The 22,449-nt window shown below is 44.2% G+C and overlaps 1 protein-coding gene across 4 annotated transcripts in view; it reads right to left on the bottom strand.

Annotated features, from left to right (window-relative positions):
• The window catches only part of ripor1 (RHO family interacting cell polarization regulator 1), a 102,704-nt gene that overhangs the window by 33,719 nt on the left and 46,536 nt on the right, over window positions 1–22,449 (bottom strand). The window contains exon 1 of one of the 4 annotated variants that reach the window (XM_066685184.1): window positions 12,934–13,164. The exons of 2 other annotated variants lie outside the window; for them this stretch is intronic. In XM_066685184.1, the coding sequence (XP_066541281.1) occupies window positions 12,934–12,952 (19 nt within the window). In that variant the 5' untranslated portion in view covers window positions 12,953–13,164. Of the gene's footprint in view, window positions 1–12,181; window positions 12,201–12,933; window positions 13,165–22,449 lie in introns of those variants that run through there. One more of the 4 variants, XM_066685187.1, reaches the window with a different exon arrangement.

Below are 22,449 nucleotides of genomic sequence, written 5' to 3'. Positions count from 1 at the left end.
GGAGAACACACCACACTCCTCACAGACAGTCACCCGGAGGATACCCACGCAGACACAGGGAGAACACACCACACTCCTCACAGACAGTCACCCGGAGGAAACCCACGCAGACACAGGGAGAACACACCACACTCCTCACAGACAGTCACCCGGAGGAAACCCACGCAGACACAGAGAGAACACACCACACTCCTCACAGACAGTCACCCGGAGGAAACCCACGCAGACACAGAGAGAACACGCCACACTCCTCACAGACAGTCACCCGGAGGAAACCCACGCAGACACAGAGAGAACACGCCACACTCCTCACAGACAGTCACCCGGAGGAAACCCACGCAGACACAGGGAGAACACACCACACTCCTCACAGACAGTCACCCGGAGGAAACCCACGCAGACACAGAGAGAACACACCACACTCCTCACAGACAGTCACCCGGAGGAAACCCACGCAGACACAGAGAGAACACACCACACTCCTCACAGACAGTCACCCGGAGGAAACCCACGCAGACACAGAGAGAACACACCACACTCCTCGCAGACAGTCACCCGGAGTCAGAAATATAATAAAAAGATAATGACAAAATGAAATGATATCTAATAAACACTAGCTTAATAATTATCTGTATTTTGACAAAAGCATGTTACAGATGATTCATTAAGTGTTCACATAATAAGGGGTCGAACACGTCCTTTCTAACACATCACAAATGGTGCAAACTCAAACGGGGGGAGGACTTTCTTGTGGCACAACTGTAAAAGCCAACAAGGACAAATATGGGACTGCTCCACATCAAAGCGTTGTCCAAGGACCCAGAGAGTTTTCCAGAACATTACACAAGATAAACATCTAGTGTGCTTTCCTCTTTATCCTTTCATCTAGCCTATATATTCCTCCTACTCCCATCTCTCAGATATAAACAGAGAGAAAAGCCATCCACTCTTACTGCCGTGAACACAACATGATTTTGTCACTGACAACCCCCCCCCCCCCCCCAAATGGCCACGAAACACACATTTGGACTGGACATGAAATGCAGCTAAATCTATGAGGTTCTTTGTGAATGACTTGAAGACAGATGTTTCCAAAATCCATTCTTAGCACAGAGTCAAACAGCAGACCTCCCACCTCGACCCCCAGGTGTAAACAACTGTAAACCTCTTGACAATTCCCCAATACAGATCACGCACTTAAGGTTTTGCTTCGTTGCTAAGTGAGCACTCACTCTGGCTTTTCCTTCACCCTCTTCCTCTGGAGAAACCTTGCTGTAGAGACCGTGGTGGGTTTACGGTTTCCACCCTGGAAACAATAGCCCATGAGGAGTTCAGGAAGGCAGTGCAGACCTATTCAGATGGACTAAAGCACATCCTGGACACCACCCCTGCAAAAACGAAGGGCTGATTACTGAGATACAGCTTCAGCAAATTCACAGCCCCTGAGTGGGTCCAGTCTTTTCCAGTCTAGATAAAGTGTCACTAGGTTCCTGGGCCGCTTCCCTCTGTATCTAATCAGAAACGTGCCTCCGGAGACATCTCAGAGCCTCCTCCATCTCTTCCCAGTCTCACAGTGGCTTACAGAATCAATGCTTCCTCACAGCAATCAGAGCAGACGGGAATTAAACACAGACACAGTGACACAGGCCACAACACAGAGCAGACAATTAGAGTCTGAGGATTCTTTAACAAGAACCAGCCTGGCCCTGAACACCACTGCTAATGATTAGAGCAACATCACACGGGCCAATACTAATATCACGATTCTGCTGATCGTTCATCTACATACATTTAAAAAGTGTTTGACCAAAATGCACACCAACAGAAGCTCATCTGTGACTGGGTCAGAAATTACCATTTAAAAAGTCCAAAAACAAGACATTATGTTTTATTCTTTGGACCCCAGGTGGCGACATGTCAAATTCCCCTCTGACCCGGGTCTGCTGTGGTCTTTATCCCCAGGCAGTGTTTAAAGTCCTCTGATCCCAAATCCAGCCTCTCTCTCAGACTCTGGATTCAGCTTCTCAGTTTATCTTTATTTCTGATTGGCTGTTGCCCAGCACCGCTATGCAAATGGGCAAACTCCAGCTTTGATGAATCACCATTGCTGTCTTAACCAAATGTGGCCATCATCTATAATCTTTCTTCATCTAAACCTTGTTAGATGCTGCAGACCCACAAGTTTAAAATTTTAGTGTCGATTTGAGACTTATACCTGTGCTGTGTATATGTAATTTACACTCAATATTCAGTTTTCAGAAGTAAAGCCAGGCCTTGTTTGTATTAATAATATAATTAAAATCTAACAGCACGGTGGCGCAGCAGGTTAGTGTCGCAGTCACACAGCTCCAGGGACCTGGAGGTTGTGGGTTTGATTCCCGCTCCGGGTGACTGTCTGTGAGGAGTGTGGTGTGTTCTCCCTGTGTCTGCGTGGGTTTCCTATGGGTGACTGTCTGTGAGGAGTGTGGTGTGTTCTCCCTGTGTCTGCGTGGGTTTCCTCCGGGTGACTGTCTGTGAGGAGTGTGGTGTGTTCTCCCTGTGTCTGCGTGGGTTTCCTCCGGGTGACTGTCTGTGAGGAGTGTGGTGTGTTCTCTCTGTGTCTGCGTGGGTTTCCTCCGGGTGACTGTCTGTGAGGAGTGTGGTGTGTTCTCTGTGTCTGCGTGGGTTTCCTGCGGGTGACTGTCTGTGAGGGGTGTGGTGTGTTCTCTCTGTGTCTGTGAGGAGTGTGGTGTGTTCTCTCTGTGTCTGCGTGGGTTTTCTCCAGGTGACTGTCTGTGAGGAGTGTGGTGTGTTCTCCCTGTGTCTGCGTGGGTTTCCTCCGGGTGACTGTCTGTGAGGAGTGTGGTGTGTTCTCTGTGTCTGTGTGGGTTTCCTGCGGGTGACTGTCTGTGAGGAGTGTGGTGTGTTCTCCCTGTGTCTGCGTGGGTTTCCTGCGGGTGACTGTCTGTGAGGAGTGTGGTGTGTTCTCTCTGTGTCTGCGTGGGTTTCCTCCGGGTGACTGTCTGTGAGGAGTGTGGTGTGTTCTCTCTGTGTCTGTGTGGGTTTCCTCCGGGTGCTCCGGTTTCCTCCCACAGTCCAAAAACACACGTTGGTAGGTGGATTGGCAACTCAAAAGTGTCCATAGGTGTGTGTGTGTGTGTGTTGTCCTGTGAAGGACTGGCGCCCCCTCCAGGGTGTATTCCTGCCTTGCGCCCAATGATTCCAGGTAGACTCTGGACCCACCGCGACCCTGAACTGGATAAGGGTTACAGATAATGAATGAATGAATATTAAAAAAACAGCTACAGCTAAGATTACCCATTGGGCTCAGTGACACATTTAGACCAACACAGTTCCATTCCAGAACTCAGATAACTCACTCTAGATAACTCTACAAGCCCAGGCTAGTCCAGCCCAGAGATACAGATATAGGCTTGGACACTTGATATGAGCATCAAAACATTTCAAATTTAGATACAAGTCTCTGTGCACTACAAGAAGTACAACACTCTTATCCTAGTCATCCTTTGAATTAATGGCTGTTATTCCCTCAGTCAGCTGGATTCCCAAAGCCACTGTTCATCTAATAATCGCTCTGCCACTCTTTTCTTCTCTGTGGCACAAAGCCTCAGTTGTGACTCTGCCACTTCCAATGCCATGGCCCCGAATGACTTCACCCCCCACCACCGCTGAGCAGCCAACAGTAACTTGGACACAGATGTAGATTCCGTTCTAGGCGTGCTAACGTACAAGAGCTCTTCACCATAATCTGCTTCAGAGGCACGTTGTTGCGATTATGCTAATTTACATGAAAGTTTGGAGCAGTGAGTCAGCATTTTCTCTAGCCATTCGTGCCATTTAGAGTTTGCTTTTTTGTTTGTCATGTTGATTTAGCCGGTCAGGGCTCTAGTGCCTTGGTCAGCAGAAACGGGCAGTTCCTCGGAAACACAGACACATCACTGGACCGAGGAAGGAAGCCAAGGTTTATTTTAGACCCATGGGAGTGGCAGCAGGAACGGCACAAGTCAAGACCGGCTCCTAACACTTCATAAGGAGCTCCAACATGGGCGCTCCACTGCTCGAGGCCATAACGAGTCCCCTGAAGGACACCTACGATTGGCCAACACTGTCCACAGGCTTGGTGGGCAAACCCAAAACCAGGCCGAGGTGAGTGGTGCTGGTGTTGGGTGAATCTTGGATTAGCTAAATTATACGGTTCTACAGAAACAGTTTTTTAAACATTTACACCAACCAGCCATACGATTAACACCACTGGCAGGTGACATGGCACTTGTTGAGTGTTGGATGCATTACGCAGCAAGTAAACAGTTCTTGAAGCTGATGTTGAGAGCAGGAGAACAGGTGAGCGTGAGGATCTAAACATTAAACAGGGTCAATATTTTGGTCACTGCATCTCCAAAATCGAGTGGAGTGTTCCCAGCATGCACTGGTAATTACCTCCCAAACATAGTCCAACTGGGGAACCAGCTGATTTTGGTTAAATAATTAATATCAACCCCAAAATGTTTCAGATCTTTCAATCACCACATCATACGTCATACTTTAACGACTCTTAGGGCAGTCCAGCTGGGGCTGAAGAAAGCGTCTCAAGCCTGGCTTCGCCAGACCTCCCCCCCTGAGACCCAAGGCTCCAGCGTGTCGCACAGAAAAAGTAACAACAGCTTTAAAGCTCGACTTCATTCCTCAGTCCAGGCTACAATAACCTTTGTTCCTCAAACTCACACACGATGATCCACCCCCTGCTAAAACCACTAAGAAGAATGAACAAGAAAAACATCTAAACTGATTTAAACCATGTGTTTTTTGTGGAATATAATTATAACAGAAATATTTTCTGAGCAGAAGCAGAGATAAGAGTGGATAAATATGGAGTGAATTATTCTGATAAGGCTGTTGTTTCCTTGCTTGATAAAGAGTGAGGAGTTTGTCTGATTACTGCTGGGGTTACATTCTGAGATGCTACAAAAACAAAAGCTGCTACGTGGGGTCAGGCTGCAGGAAAGGAAACAGTCCCAAGCTGAAGGAAAAGGCTGTTTTTTCACTTCACGCAGGATATTCTACCCTCTGACACGGAAAAGCCAGGAAAACATCTGCTGATGACCAGTGATGGACACGCTCTTTCTCTTTCTGCCGCACATAGCCCAGTTTACACTTTGTGGAGGGATACTAGTAAAATAAGACAACGGTCTAAACGTATTATCGGTCTCAGTACTTTTCAGACAGGGTTTACTTCTAAACTTTTTGACTGAAATGTAGAAGCATATCTGGGTATTAATTAAAGGGTGGGAAAAGCTGCCTCAAATTACACACCGCCTTTAATCAAAGGAGCTGAAAGCATGTCATTTAATTCACCCAAAGCAACGTAGTGTGTCATTAACCTGGGAATTTACAGCCAACACACAACTCGGCTGTTTCCTGTCACTTTAATGATCCGAGTCATACACGAGAATGAATGAAAGCAGGAGAATAATGGACTCAACAAAGAAACGACACGTTTCACACCTGAGAGTCAGTAAACATCGAACGTTTCATACTTAAGATTCAAAATCGTGGCGGCCCGACTGCACCAGGAGGAGATCAGAGGAGCACAGGCTGGATTACGGACTCCGCACACTGCTGGAGGATCAGGGAAGATGACCGTTTACGATCACCTTAAAACCGGGAGGCTAACGGCCACGGCTGCCGCACAGCCAATCAGAGTTAACCTGACACAGAGCTCTGCAGATCCACACGATGCGGAGTTGAGGACCTGGAGGAGGGCCATAAGCTGAGCTTGGCTTGGGGGCAGTTGTGGCCTGGTGGGTAGGGAAGTGGGCTTGGTGACCCAGAGCCGGCAGGTCATGACTGAAGTGCCCTTGAGCAAGGCACCTAACCCCCAACTGCTCCCTGGGCGCCGTGGCTAGGGCTGCCTAACGTTCCGGGCGTGTGTGCTCACTGCCCCCTAGTGTTCACTAGTGTGTGTTTCACTGCACGAATTGGGTTAAATACGAAGAACCAATTCAAGTACACAATTAGACACAAGGTCTTCCATACTCTGTACCGAAGTGAAAAAACTCTTCTGCCAATGTGCCACGCAAGATTAATAAGTGCAGGTCATTTGAAGTGCGCTTTAGAAAAGGAAAACTGTGCCTGATGCAGGAGTGTGCAGTCTAAGAGGCTGAAAGGATGGAGAAACTCCTGTGATAATGACATTACTCCTACCCATGTAAAACATAACCTAATAACAGCAAGACTGCTGGCTTTCGCAGACAACAAGCAACAACAAATCCATCTCCAACACAGCGCTGTTTACAAGACAAAGAAGCACCTATTCAAACACACCTTCAGCTGAATCCTCTTCCTCTTCCTCATCTCCAGAAAAACAAGGCACATGCAGACGGCACATCACTTTTCCTCACTGCAGACTGCAGTTCAAAGCCTTCTCTCTCTCCCTCTCGCTCTTGCTGCCCTCCCACCCCTAAAAAAAGCCCTGGAAGCTTCCATGGAGGGAAAAAATAAGCCTCAGCTCCCAAAGCTCAAACCCCAGGCCTTATTCTGCTCGGAGCAATGCGGCTCCTACCTGCTCGTGAAGGAGAATCCATCAGAGAACAAACAGCACTGGTTACGGTGTAATTAAACAATTCATCTGCTTATCCATGGCCTTCCATCGGCTTCTGCGATGACCGAGGCTGGCCTGGCCGGCAGGTTCAGAAGCTTGTGGATCAGGGGACTATATTGTTCTGGTAGTCTGGCCTTGTTCCAGGACCATTCCAGAACAACAAAGCCAAATGTGGGGCCACCCTGTACACCTCATTACAGAACGACTGGAACAGAACGACTGGACTGTTGAACTAACCTCACCCAAACAGGACCGTCATATGCATCATTTGTAATGCTGCTGTGTTTCTAGCTCCAGCAGCTCTACTTACTAATCTTTTTACTGAAATATTAATGGTCAACACATGCCTGCTGACAGATGCTGGGCGACACGAGTGCCAATCAATATCACGATTAATTGAACATTTGGCCTCGATTACGATTAATGAATGATTATTTTGTTTGGACTGTAAATATGTTCAAGTCTTAAATCTGGGATATTTTCTCCGTGTTACTGTGAGTTTGTCCGTTTCTTTTTCACTGTGCACTGTTCATTTTTGATGTGTGATTGTGCTTCAAGTGTTAAACAGACTGGTGATTATCTCTGGTCTCTGTGTTTACATTTAACTTCTTTATGTTCAATGTCATCTTCACTAAAGTCAAAACACGTCCAAACCACAGACGCAGCACTTTTCTTTGGTATGAGGTGCCCCGAGTCACTCGGTCAGCCTCTGTGTTTAGGTTCTCCTTCGTGTTGCTTCCATGTGGCAGACTGGATGGGGCAGAATCATGTGACTACAGCGCGATTCAGTGTGGTTACGTGAACTCACATGATCTTGATTTATTGTCCAGCCCTACTGCTGACCCTGTAATATTTAGTGAATCCACCCATTTTAAGGGTTTGTATATATTCCTCAGCTGTGCGACTATGGACTAAACCTCTATTTCTTACAAACAGGAAATTACTCAAAGATCCGCTGAGATGTGTGTGAAATATGGTGCCATTTAAAAGAAAAAAAAGATAACTCCTATTCCCCAAACATCACCTATGTGTTTTCTTTGGAGAATGTCTCTCCCATTGCTTTCTCTTCCAAAATAAAAGTTAGATACCATAATAAATCCCAGTGGGAGGACAGCAGCTCAGAGGAACCCAAATAACGCTCCGGTCAAGGACACCCTACACTTTATATAATCTTCTTTCCTTTCATTCCTTAACTACAACAGAAATGAGGTTCCAGACGGTGGACGCTACATCTATCTGCCACAGATAAACAATGTACAGACACAATAAAATATAATAGCTCAATAATGAAATAACTAAAATGATGTGATTCAAACTGCAAGGCACTGAAGAAAAATGTAATAAATGCAACATGAATTAGTCACTGATTATTATGGGCAAGAGCAGAGATTATAACCACAGACAAAAATATATTTCTGTGAGTCTCAGTTTAGTAAAGTAAGTTAATAGTTTCTGTTTCCTAATTTAATTCCTAATGAAGACACATCAAGAAAAAGTAGCAGATAAAGAAGAAAAAGAAAATGAAGCAGGAGAAACAGAAGCAGATGTAGAAGAAAAAGAAAAAGCAGCAGATAAAGAAAAAGAAGAAGCAGAAAAGGCAGAAGAAAAAAGAAGCAGAAGAAGAAAAAGTGAAGGAAGAAAGCAGCATAAAAGACGAAACTTTGAATTCTTTGAACATTGGTCTTTCAAACCTCAAAATACAAACCGTATGCTGGGCTTTTTGGCTCAAAAAGATATAGACTAGAATTCCAGAATTTATATCGAAATCCCGCTAGGGATGAATCCATCAGTCATCAGTGAGATGACATTTCCTCGTGTATAAAGCACTGGGAATAGGAATGAGCTAAATTCAATGATGCATATTTAGAATACATAACCAACTTGGCCCAGTTTACTGTGGATGTGCGGAGGCTGTGCTCCATATAAAACAATTTACAGTTTAGTGGATTATTTCCCACTTATTTTTACAGCTCCAAAAGGATGGAAATCTAAAGAACACTGAAAAAACAATCGGATCGTGCAGACCCAGGGAGAAGCTCGAAGGATCCAAGTTTGTCCAGTGATTTCTCAAAGACTAAGAGCAGCGAGGTGTAATAACACCTCACAATGTGTCAACAGCCATTTTACTAAAGGCAGACCCTTTCCTTTACACATTCCACTCATATTCCAGATAAGCTGGGGGCTCTGACCACTAAACGGGGGGTGGGCGAAGCACCCAACAGCACTTAACACGCAAGGGAGCTGAGGCCCAGAACTGAGAAAACAATGAGAAATGACCCAGGCTGCTCCTGAGAAAACACTGAAACACAGAGGTCAGTCCTCAGATCGGCGACAGCCCCTCAGCCCACTCTTTCTTTGCTCCAGTCACCTCAATTCCAACCATAGCCTGAGAAAATAAACAAGGAAGACTGCAGTTTGTAAGCCAGACAATAGCTGATGATGTAGATGTCATCCACGCAGCGCACAGTACGAGAATGACACCAACAGAGCGGAAATGTGTGTGACAAATGTGTGGGACAGCCTTGGCCTAATGGTTAGAGAAGGTTGCCAGTTCAATCCCCAGGACTTTCAGGAACATCCATGGCTGAAGTGCCCTTGAGTAGAGCACTGAACCCCCAAACTCTCCCTGGGTGCTGGGGAGCGCTGCCCGCCACTGTGGGTGTGTTCACAGCCCCTAGTGCACTAGTGTGTGTGTGTGTATGGGTTAAATGCGGTAGACACATTTCATTGTACGTAGTACAATGACAAATAATTGCACATCACTTTAAGTTACTTAAGAGTGTGGGTTGAGTCTATTACTGTTACTCTGCAGAAGTCACGTTGCTCTTGGCTACAAACACTAACGGTCCCAAAACCTGTGGTCAGCTCTTGCAGTATTTTTGTGAAGAGCATTAAAAGTTGATTTTTGGGAAGAATATGAACTAGACGTTGAGTTACAGGAGGTCCTGGGGTAACGTCAGTCCCGAGTTACGGTGTTTCGTGGTTACGACACATCTCCCATTTACTGTATGAAGCCTTGTTTCGACTTAAGTGGTTTTGCGTCGTAAATGACGTAACGTGAACTTCGTGTGTGGTGTGCACGGCGCGTCGCGGCGGAAGAATACACGGTTACGTGTCTCGGGACCGAGGAGGATAGGTATGAGGATAGGATAAGTGCTTACAGTATGTTATTTACGTACAGTATGTACGCATGTTCCGACTTACACCGAAAATCGGTTTACGACGCGACGTAGGGACGGATCAACGTCGTAAGTCAAGGACCCCCTGTATTTCTGTGAAGATTTTATTGTATTTAGCCACAAGGGCATTAATAAGGTCAGGTACTAACTTGGATGATTAGTTCTGGATCTCAAACACCACTCCAACTCATCCCAAAAGTCTGATGGAGCTCCATCCCTCCAGAGAGTGCATCCAGTTTGGCATATGGAGCTAAATCAGTGACACGGTACTTGAATCTGAATGATTTTTTTTTATTTTCTTAAAATGTTATATTTAAATAATATTTATATGTCATTTGATAAACTTTACCTTGTGAGGAGGTGGAATGTTCCATTTTAAAAGTCCAGATTAAAAAGAAATCTGATTTTTCACCACCTCACAGTTTACCGTATTCATGTAAATCTAATTGAAAAAATAATACAAATATTATTCAGAAAGATATAAATCAAACGTTCAAATTCAATATTCAAAAATGTCAATGACTGAGCTTCATCTGGGAATTTAAAACCACTCTGGCCCATGTTTGAGCAGCTCGTGTGCAGAGCGAAACACCTGTGGACAGGTACTCTATTTCTTCCTGTACGGCAGCAGACATTTTAAAAAGGAGTTTAGAGCTTAAGGTACAGCTTCAGTTAAACATCACTCACTTTAATCATTAACGGTTTCTGTAGAATTAAAATGGACGGGAAACGTTCGCTGTGCTCTGTGCATCAGTACAAACCGATGTCAGTGTCTAATCTGTAAAAGTAGCAAGTTCCGATCAATAAGGAAATAAAGGAGATTACTCCCAGCAGCGATAAGTGGTGTTCATAACGACGGGGCCCATGAGATTACAGTCAGCGGCTCATTTCTTCTTCAGCATTATAGAGGCTTAGTTGTTCCTGGCTCTGGTCCGTGTTATTTTCTGGAATCCCCTTAACCTGCTCCACTCAGAGTATCCTTCCTGTCATTCTGAGTCAGTGCAGACAAACAGAAACAAAAAAGCTCTCCTCTCCTTTGCTGCATCCCTTTCCTCACCTCCTCACACTCAGTCTCCTGGAGTGAAAGGGGATCTCAACAGTCTTTGTGTTTGTGTGTGTGTGTGTGTGCGCCTGTGTTTCAAATTCCAGGCCTAATGGGGGTAATTTCCAGAGGGGATGGAGGGGTTACAACAGCGTAAATAATAACCCCCCCTTTGTCTAAACGGCCCTGTTGATAACGGCTGGTTTCAGCGTCTGTTCCTTTAAATGATAACGAGCCGCTCTGTGTTCACCCCGACCCCGAGTGCACAGCAGTGAGGTGCAACTCTGTCTTCACTCAGTGCTCATATATCTCCGTTTAAGCTCGTCTTTGCGCTTTCACGTAAACGCAGGTCCAGCGCTGTGATTGGAGAGACTCAGAAAAGGGGGCGGGACCACTCACTTGATGTAAAAAGCAGCATGTTTTTGGGTTTGCGGCAGCCCACAAATAACTGACTGTGTATCTTGTTTAACAGTCTGTGGGTTGGTAGGAGTCAAGATCCAAAATTTATCTGCAATAAAAAGGGATTTTCTTTTTTAAAATATGTCCCTTTAAGAGCAGGAAGTTGCTGGAATACAGAGGTAAATGTCTGGAATGCCAATGAAGGTGTCCAAATTTCTACAATTTGTGAGTGCTAATGTATCCACCTACGCATGGTCAGATACTGCCATTCGAACAAAATTCTCATACCATTGCATAAATACCAGACTTAGCACTCATTCATAGTTTTTTTCCAACATATTAAACCACAGGAAAATCAATATCCTGTCGTATACATTCTGTAAAATACTGTGAAATATTGTGGTGAACAGTGATGCTATTATATGGGAATTATATAATAGCATCAACAACTGCTGAAACATTTATTTAATGCTGGAAGAAGACTGTATTTTATAAATATACATCAGCATCGACATCGGCGGATACGTACGTGTAGTATCGGATATCGGCATTGGCCCAGAATTCTCATATCGGTGCATCCCTAGTGCAGAACCATACTTACACAGTCTCTTTTGTTAGAGCTTGTGACAAACTTGAGCCACACACATTTAGTGCCTACAATTCGCCTGGATGTGATATGTTTTTATCTCCTACATAACATCAGCCTGGGGCATCTGGGTGTGCTTCACAGAAATACATACTGTGCCTTTGTATATTCATAAGGATAAATATTTACATTTATTTCCCCCCCTTGTGTGAAGCCCTGTGAAGTTCGGGGCAGTTGTGCAGCACGTGACATATCTGCCCATAGTCCTCCAACCTCCAACTGAGTCTTTCACAATAAAAAGAGAAAACAGCTGCGCTTAGACGGACAAAAACATGAAACCACTGTCATGACATGTAGTCAGGGCTCTGCAAACATACCGTGCTCTGCTATGAATAACTGCATCAGTTTAATCTGGTTTCACTTCCAGTTTCTCTGATATCACCAATCTCCATGGGCTCCTGGAAGACTCTTCATCTTGGCCATTGAGGAAGCCTCGTTTTTCAAAGAAACATGTCCCAGCAAAGAGTTAAATGCTTTTTAACCTGTTATCTTTCTGGGAGGTGTGTTTTTCTTCTTTCAGTGTCCTTGTAGAGAAAAGGAAATGGCAGAGGGCCTCCCTCCCTCTCTCCTTCCATTGACCAGTCCTCTGAACTCTGACGGTGAGTAGAAAAGCTGTGGTTGAACAATAGCGACTCAATCTGAAGTGTTAGTGACAAGAACCATTTACAAGAATACATGGAAATACACAGAGCTTAAAGACAAAAGATAACACAGCACAGCGGACATCTTCCTTTGTTTACAATGTCCGTCCAGCTCTGTAGTAAACTACGAGAGCCCCACCACGACCGCCAATCTGTAAACACCGAACGATCGTAACTAAACAGTTACAATCAACACCATATACTCAGAGGCCACCAACAAAGTCAACAGACCCTTCTCAACACCACGAGCACTGCTGTTTCCCAACACCATCCACATGAACATGGTTCACTCTTTGTACAAACGTTTGTGCTCTAAAAAGCAGAAAAACCATCACATCACGGTAAAGAATAATTCATTAGAACTCATCCAAACCCTCAGACAAGTCTCTGATTTCAGTGACAAGACCGTTTGGGGATTTAAAGCGTACCTCCATATCCACTGTACATGTTTGGCAGCAGCTCTGGAGAGTTCCCAACAAACAGGAATGACTCTTTAATGAGGTTGTCAGCTCAGTTCCAGTGAGAGATATCACGGTTCTAGCCGTGGAGTCGTCCTCTGCTGCTTCATCCTCTACTGATACTGAAACCCCACAGAAGAGAAAGAGTAGAAAAAGAAAGAAGCAGAGGCACTGCCAGGAAAAGGGCCGGGAGTCCACCTCCCTGTGGCCCTCTTCCCCCTCCTCCCTCCATTTCCCGTGTGCTTCCCGGTCTGACATCACACTCTTCCTGCCTCTCCCTCTCTCGGCAAAAGCGCCTGCGCCTTGTTTCCTAATGATAAACCCGTGACGCCCACCTCAGAGCTGTGGAATATCCACATTTAGACCGTGCTGCATCATCGTAGGAAATGCTGTAACAACCCGAGGAGTCTGAGAAACTGAATGAGTCGAACTCCTATGATGTGAGGTTTCATTCGCTCGAGTCTTTCAGTAACAAAGCAGCTGAGAAAAACAATTTAACACCAAACTCAAGAGAGTTTAAAGGGTTAAAAGGATCCACCGAGCCGCAGTACAGGTACAGGATTCATCACGGACACTGAACCGAATGTGATCTTTATCAGAGCTCAGCGCTCAGGGCAACTCCCAACTTCATCACTGTCTGAGTCATATGGTGACTGTCATGGTAACACTGCCCCACCACCAGACACATTATTAATAGCAGCAACATGTACAGGGTCTGACCTATCACAGTCTAGTGTCAAAGAAACACTGTACTGCAGGTTCAGCTCCACACTCCAATGGCCTGTAATCTCTGAGCTGTGAAGGTCTTTACTGAAAGGTCTTTTCTTTTTCTTTTCTTTTTCCATTTGCCACACCCTTTTCAACAGTTTGTTTCCTCTGCCTTTGTGTTAGAATTTCTGGTGACTTGATAAAGTACAGATGCATGTGTGGATTAAGTGTAAAGTCAGTGTTGTTTTGTGTTCCAAATGAAGAAACTGAGGAGGAAAGTGGAAAATAACTTTGGAACAATGTTTGTGTGCTTTATATGAAGAAAGTGAAGAGTAAAAGTTTAATGTATCTTTTAAACAAAGCTAATTACTTCTAGGCGGCACAGTGGTGCAGCAGGTTAGTGTGAGGAGTGTGGTGTGTTCTCTCTGTGTCTGCGTGGGTTTCCTCCGGGTGACTGTCTGTGAGGAGTGTGGTGTGTTCTCTCTGTGTCTGCGTGGGTTTCCTCCGGGTGACTGTCTGTGAGGAGTGTGTTCTCTCTGTGTCTGCGTGGGTTTCCTCCGGGTGACCGTCTGTGAGGAGTGTGTTCTCTCTGTGTCTGCGTGGGTTTCCTCCGGGTGACCGTCTGTGGTGTGTTCTCTCCGTGTCTGCGTGGGTTTCCTCCGGGTGACTGTCTGTGAGGAGTGTTGTGTGTTCTCCCTGCGTCTGCGTGGGTTTCCTCCGGGTGACTGTCTGTGAGGAGTGTGGTGTGTTCTCCCTGTGTCTGCGTGGATTTTCTCCGGGTGACTGTCTGTGAGGAGTGTGGTTTGTTCTCCCTGCGTCTGCGTGGGTTTCCTCCGGGTGACTGTCTGTGAGGAGTGTGGTGTGTTCTCTCTGTGTCTGCGTGGGTTTCCTCCGGGTGACTGTCTGTGAGGAGTGTGGTGAGTTCTCCCTGCGTCTGTGTGGGTTTCCTCCGGGTGACTGTCTGTGAGGAGTGTGGTGTGTTCTCCCTGTGTCTGTGTGCGTTTCCTCCGAGTGACTGTCTGTGAGGAGTGTGGTGTGTTCTCCCTGTGTCTGCGTGGGTTTCCTCCGGGTGACTGTCTGTGAGGAGTGTGGTGTGTTCTCTCTGTGTCTGCGTGGGTTTCCTCCGGGTGCTCCGGTTTCCTCCTACAGTGCAAAAACACACGTTGGTAGGTGGATTGGCGACTCAAAAATGTCTGTAGGTGTGATTGTGTGAGTGAATGTGTGTGTGTGTGTGTGTTGCCCTGTGAAGGACTGGCGCCCCCTCCAGGGTGTATTGCCGCCTTGCGCCCAATGATTCCAGGCAGGCTCTGGACCCACCGTGACCCTGAACTGGATAAGGGTTACACAGATAATGAATGGATGAACAATTACTTCTATATTAAAACACTTCTATATTAACTTCTATATTAAATATGCAAACGAGCCGATCTCAAATGTGAGCTACGTGCCAAGGAGTTTAACTGTAGGTTACTGCAGCTAGCATTAGCCAGATTAAAAAAAAGAATGGAGAAATCATTTTTTTCCTTCACTACTGTAACAATGTGGACACATCCACAGAGAATAAAAACACCAAACCACTCCTCACTGGGCACTTCTTCAGCAGCTTTAGAGTTGGTTTGAGTTCATTAGCTCGAACACACAGGCAGCAAATTCAACTTCCCTCAGCTACTTTTCAGTTCTAAAACGTCTTCAAATCTGTTATCTTCTTGAAATAAGACTAATAACACCAGTGGTTTCCTTGTTATATCATTCATTAACTCTTACACAGCAGTCAGTTCCACCCGAGTAACCTGATTGGACAAGAGACTTTCCCTGAGTGCTTTTATAGAGTACAACAGCGCTGGGTCTTGTAACTCAACAGGTTAAAGGGGGGCTGCTACCACGAACCCCAGGGGAGTTTTAATCCTTAAACAGATAAATTCACATGCTACAAAAGCAGCTGGCCTGAGCTAATGTAGACCTAACATAAGCTAATGTAGAGAAAAGGTTTATGTGCTGCTTGGCCACAGTCCAGACCCAGGCAACTTGGGCAACTGTTGTGTGCGGGGAGCCAAATAAAACATTAAAGGAACACTAGAGAGTATAATTACATTACAATTACAAAAATCATTGTAATGTTTCACTGAACTGTAAAAGCCTCTGAGCCTCTGCTCTGTACTCTGGGCCAAGCACAGCAGAAACTGCACTATGTAACTTTTCAAGGAGTGTAGGAACTGTAAAAGTGAATTAAACTCTGCAACTGGAGGGGGAGCCCAAGAGCAAAAATACAAAGTATTACTTGAAAAATAAATAAATAAATAAACAAATAAAAATTAATAAAAATTTCCCCTTTAAATCAGACTTTAAATACTTTATTTTTATAACACTAAAACTAAGAATTATTGTTGTTTGCAATGCTAATTAAAGTGGATGTAGCTTCAATTTCTAAATGTTTAAGGGCTAATGCATCCACCTAGGTATTGACACAAAATACCCATGTCGGTGCATAACAACAGATTTAACACCGTAGCACGTGAAACAAAGATATAAAATTATCGTTTCTGATTAGTGACAGTGCTCTGTTATCCTTAATATAGCTTTAATGCTTGTTTTTCTCCAACATGTTAAGTCACCCAAAAATATTAAAGATTATGTCAACGATTCTGGACAGCAGTTTTTCTTTCTGGTTTATTTAAGGTGTTTTTTTTAAGGTGGAAGGATATGTCTGAGGGGAAAAAAACAACTCTTGTTTGTACGTGGCTGAAGATTAATTGTCTAATATTTTATTCACTGTTTGAATTACCACAGAAACTAAGTCGAGTTGGGTATTTTTGTAGCACATTCGGTCGGGGTTTATTTTCATGCAGTTGGAGGTCTCCTGATTTTAGAATCAGCTACATATTAAATAATCTGAAACAATTAAAAATAAGTCAGTATTACTTTTGTTTAAAGGTCTCTTCATTGTCAAAACAATTCCAGGTGCTGTTTCTTTGCCATGAACAGAGAGAGAAAGCCTAGAACACCGGACCTAGACCCTTTGTTTTTGTTTTTTTTAACTAACATTGGCTCAGAATTGTACTTCCTCAGCCTATTTTTTTTGAGCTTAAAGCAAACTTGGGCCTATACGCATTTAAAATCACAAACAGCCTGGACATGACGTTTTTCCTGTACATAACATCAACTTGTGCACCTGGGTGTGCTTCACAGAAATATACATATTATCCCTGTGTATATTCATAAAGTAAATATTTATATCCATTTCCTCTCGTGAAGCTCTAAAGAACTGCTGCATAAAAAGCACCATCACACTCCTGATTATCCTGATACTGAATATCCTCACGGCCCGAGACCTCGTCCCTACGACCGAATCACCGAGGTTCAGTCTAACAGCGCCCCCTCATGTGTTGCTACTAAATTACGACAAATCCAACATCAAAACAGTAAAAATGTAGATTCCTATATATTTCAGCTGTTTTTTTTTTTAAGAGTTTTCAGTCATGAGGCCAGAGCTGGAGAAGAGAGCGAAGGAGAAAATGTACATTTATCTGAAAGGTAAACAGCTTCAGAGTTATGGGGAAATTTAACATAATTAACCACATAATTCAATACAAGTGGATGCTTTTTACATATTTGGAAAATCAACACTCTCTCAGGAGCAGAGGCCAGTTCCAGAGCATTCCAGAGGTGAGAAAGCATCTGTTCACCTACAGGACGACGGCGGTATGGCAGGGTAATGATGACAAACAGGAAAACTGCTGCACACAGGTATAAATGGCTTCAGCATGAGTTGGCAACAGCGAGACCATGTCTATTCAGGTGGAGTGTGGTAGAACAAGGGCTATGCGTTTGAAATGATGTAAGACATCACTTTAATGACAGGTCTTTAAATGATCTGAGAAAGTATGTCAGCGCTCTACTGAAGCTACTGCTCTCTTTGATCAGACATTCTTCACAAAGCTACTCATTAACCCACGCTGAGAGCAATAGATATCAGTAAGCCATCACGAAGGAAGTACAGCAGTTAGTCGCCAGTAAAGCAGAGCTGTTAAGACATAGGACAGGTATTTGCCAGAAGAGCCTGAATGACTAGCTTTATGTTGCACACTGCTTTGCATAATCCAAACAGGCCCCAGGGTCTCTTTAACTGACTCCCATGATCTACACAAACAGGGGGATTGCCAGGCTTTTACTTACAATTAATTATCTACTCAAACACAGTTCAATCACGGTGTTGTCACCATAGCTGTGTGAGTTGGTTGGCTTCGCAGCATCTTTACCATGCTCACACAATGCAGATCAATTTTAATCAGACCCATCTGGCACATGCTGCAAACTGGAGGATACATGCTTGTGGCAAATTATTTGCTTTTGATAAATAGGGAATGCAATTGGGATCTTTTGACCCATTTAATTTCATCTGTTATTGTGGAGTATGGGATCTCGGGATCCCAAACTATCCCAAAGATCCCAAAATATCCAGAAAATGGACTAAATTTGTCCACTTTAAACGGACACTTTGGAAAGGACCCTCCGCTCACTCCGTTATCTGTAGCTCATTTCACTGGCGCTTTTCCAACAATATGGGCATGTAAGGACACCAACGAAAGGTGTTCAAGAGCCTCTGTAACATGGAGGTAAACAGGGTAAGGACACTCACTTCGCCTGTTTTAGTTGGTGTTAGTTAACGTTAGCTTGACTCGCTAAACTCGGTGTCTCAGATTATACTCGGCTACGTAGCTGCATTACGGAGGTTTATAGTGTCGGATGAATTCGAGTTCGACTTCGATCACATTTACAAGAATAACGGTACCTCTACATTTGAGTTTAGCTTATTGCTAGGCTATTGTCATGAATAATGTTGGTTATTTAGCTAGATACTGTCATAACAGTCAGTCATAACAGTGTTTTACCGCGGCGTTGTTCGGCTGTTGTCCACCAGTGACGTCACGGTCGCGTTCGAGAATTTCCGTAGAGAGCTCGGGTTTTTCCGTCAATTTAATAAAATTGTCAGTTTTAAAGCAAATTAAGCTGCTATTTTCATTTTAATTCATACTTATATCTGTCAGTAACTACAATAATGTGGAATATTCATGGAGGTCCATTAAGTGGTGCTTAGCCTTTAAACAGGGAAGTATTAGCAGAATATAATAGTGTAATGAAATATACTGTTTTTAAGACTAAAAAAATAAGTCAAAGCTTAACCGTTGTTAATGATTTGGTTGAGGCATATAGTTATCTTTAATTTGGCCGTTCAGGGATTAATTAGTAATATAAGATGGAACCTTTTACACACGTTTACAACACCACAAGACGAAACCGTGAAGGTCAAATAGTTGTTTTCTCCCAGTCTCCCAACTCCCCACATAAAAAGTCATGTAAAACAAGTTCATACGCCTCGAACTGTTAACACAGCCTGTCTCTCAACTGTACAAATATTGTAATATAATATAATGAGGCTATATGAGGTGTGGCTGTGCTTTTGTATCTATTATTGCCCACTTAAAACACATGAAATATAGAGGACAAGTTATAGTAACTGACCCTGTTTTTCCCTGGATGTACTGTGGGGGTCATTTCAACAACGAGAGCACCTTAAAAATGCAATACACTAATTAGAAGAGGTGTGTAAAGCGTTTTTGTCGTACTGTGTAAAACAGCTGAACTGTACGCATTAGATTAAATATTTAAATTATAATTTAGAATTAAACAGATTAAACTGTACCAAAACGCTCTATGGTGCATGTTGTTTTATCAGTGGTAGTTAATTCTGGACAAAACAGTTGTGATAGAGCCCACTCCAAATGATCTCAGCAAACCCACTGTCTGACGGGTCAAGAGCTGGTGTGAGCATCACCTGATAGGGAGCTTCATAGCAGGGGACTGTGATTGGCTGTGGTCTTCGTGGGGCAGTGGCTGTGGTGATTAGTAACCTGTCACAGTGAGCACGGTTGGAGAGGGGAGGCCTGTCACACTGTGTTATAGTAGAAACAGCTGCAGTAGTGGCCTGTCTGTCTGATTGCTAATAGTCTACAGCTCTGTCTGACTGCCTGTGTGACCAGAGCGACCAAGAAAAAGAAACAAAAAATGACCAACTGGAAATAGGATCAGAAAAAGAGATGTCAGAACAGAAACAACCCCAACACAGTGTAAATAACGCCTTGGTCACAGAGATAATTATACTTTATATCTTTTCTGTATTTGTCTTTTCATCCGCATGCAAATGGACTTTTAGTTCAGTGACACCGACCTTTGGAAAACTCCTTTCGTAGATAAGGAAAAAGTGAGTTTTTGGGTCATAACATCAACAGCGAGTGTGTTCTTCTCCTTTCTTTGAAGTCAGTGTGAATGACATCATCACCTTTGTTTACATGCAGCAATTTTGTGCAAAGGGCGAATGCAGCCAAAATAGCCCTGGTTTTAACATCATTAACAGAACGTGTTCCAGTCCAGGACAGTACAACTACTTTACACTATAATGAACAGAGGGGACTGATGTCCCTGCTACACCCAGCACTCTCATGAAAGTCACTGCCACCAGTGCCACAGGTTGTGGACGCGTCCGGGTCAGAGCGCTAGTTCGGACAACTTTGAAAACAAAACTGTTGGTGCAAAGCGATCAGGAGAGAGTTTTCTCTTAATGAGGACAAGGCTTTTGTCGTTGTGTGAGTTGCTTCATCGCAGACAGAAGGGTGGACTAGTGTGCTTTTAATGTTTTCATGACAGAGACAGACAGAGAGAGAAAGACAGTCAGACAAAGAAACAGAGACATACACAGACCGACAGAAACAGACAGAGACAGACCGAAACAGAGACAGACAGAGACACAGACAAAGAAACAGAGACCAACATAGAGACAGACACAGACCGACAGAAACCGACCGACAGACACAGACCAACAGAGACAGACAGAAACAGAAAGACAGACAGACCAAACCGAAACAGAAAGACAGAGACAAACCGACAGACACAGACCGAAACAGAAAGACAGAGACAGACCGAAACAGAAACAGACAGACACAGACCGAAACAGAAACAGAAAGACAGAGACAGACCGACAGACACAGACCGAAAAAGAAACAGACAGACAGACCGAAATAGAAACAGACAGACACAGACCGAAACAGAAACAGACAGACACAGACCGAAACAGACAGACAGAGACAGACCGAAACAGAAACAGACAGACACAGACCGAAACAGAAACAGAAAGACAGAGACAGACCGACAGACACAGACCGAAATAGAAACAGACAGACAGACCGAAACAGAAACAGACAGACACAGACCGAAACAGAAACAGAAAGACAGAGACAGACCGACAGACACAGACCGAAACAGAAACAGACAGACAGAGACAGACCGACAGTTTTTGTGGATGTATTTAGAAAAGGAAGAAGGAAAGTAGGTGTTTTTAGATAAATATCCCCACGTGTGTGTACTACGCCTAAATGTCCCATTCTCAGAAGCCTGCTCATTAAAATAAATAAATAAATAAATAAATAAAATTAAAAAAACATTTGCGCCATTTCCTAAACACAGCCAGCTGCTACATAGAGGCCCTTTCATATGCTGTCTCCACTCTACATGCAAATCACTAACATGAGATATCTCCCCAGGGTTTCATTATCAAAGCTGATAACCGTAAGCACGGCCGTACCCATCAGTCAGTAGGTTAGCAGGACAAGAGGCATGAAAAACGGCTCGGCTAATCATCTCCTAGGGGCAGCACGCTTATAACTGACATGACGTTATGTTTGTGGAGTATTTACATCAACTGCGGCCAGGTTTATCTTTAGATCACTGTGTGACATCACTAATTTTCCACACACAAAACAGGGTTGTCTAAGAGTACGGTGATGCATCTGAAGTGTTGATGTCTATGTACAGAAGTCCCTTTGACTGTTAAAAACACGGCCGAACACACAACAAAGCTTCACAACAGCAGTTTATAAACAGAGACTGTAAGTAGACTGCTGCCTAAACAAATAAACACCCAGCAGTCACTGTTAGAAACCCGCGCTCACTCCAGCAGGTGTAAAGGGGCTGTAGCCTTGGTGTTTGTGCTATGATGATGAAAGGGATAGAAGTGTCTTCTTAACTGCATCAGATTGTGAATTTTTAACTAGCACCGATGCCATAGATCAGGCTGCTTCTCTTAAATGAAATCTCCCGAGGGTGTAATTCTCACCTGAGTAGGCTCCGGACCCACCACATCCCTGAACTCAATAAGAGGATAAAGCAGTGAATGAATGAACGTGTGAAACTGAAAACATTCTAGCTTTCCCACTGTTACAAGCACTGCTCTAAGCCTGTAATGGGTTAAGTGCCTTATGATTATAGTTCAGCATTTGAGAGTGTTTATTTATTTATATATTATTTGAAACTCTTCTTAATCTATCGTTTTACTCTTTCTGCTTCTTTAATCAGAGGTGGTAATGACTTAAGAATGTTTTCATAAACACAAGACAAAAGATATCAATACTTTTATATGGAAACCCACGCAGACACAGAGAGAACACACCACACTCCTCACAGACAGTCACCCGGAGGAAACCCACGCAGACACAGAGAGAACACACCAACTCATCACAAACAGTCACCCGGAGGAAACCCACACAGACACAGGGAGAACACACCACACTCCTCACAGACAGTCACCCGGAGGAAACCCACGCAGACACAGAGAAAACACACCACACTCCTCACAGACAGTCACCCGGAGGAAACCCACGCAGACACAGGGAGAACACACCACACTCCTCACAGACAGTCACCCGGAGGAAACCCACGCAGACACAG

Source organism: Hoplias malabaricus, chromosome 11, assembly GCF_029633855.1.
Source record: "Hoplias malabaricus isolate fHopMal1 chromosome 11, fHopMal1.hap1, whole genome shotgun sequence".
NCBI classification, from domain to species: domain Eukaryota; kingdom Metazoa; phylum Chordata; class Actinopteri; order Characiformes; family Erythrinidae; genus Hoplias; species Hoplias malabaricus.
The sequence above is the reverse complement of the archived record's forward strand: the minus strand, read 5'-3'. Positions and strand labels throughout refer to the sequence as shown.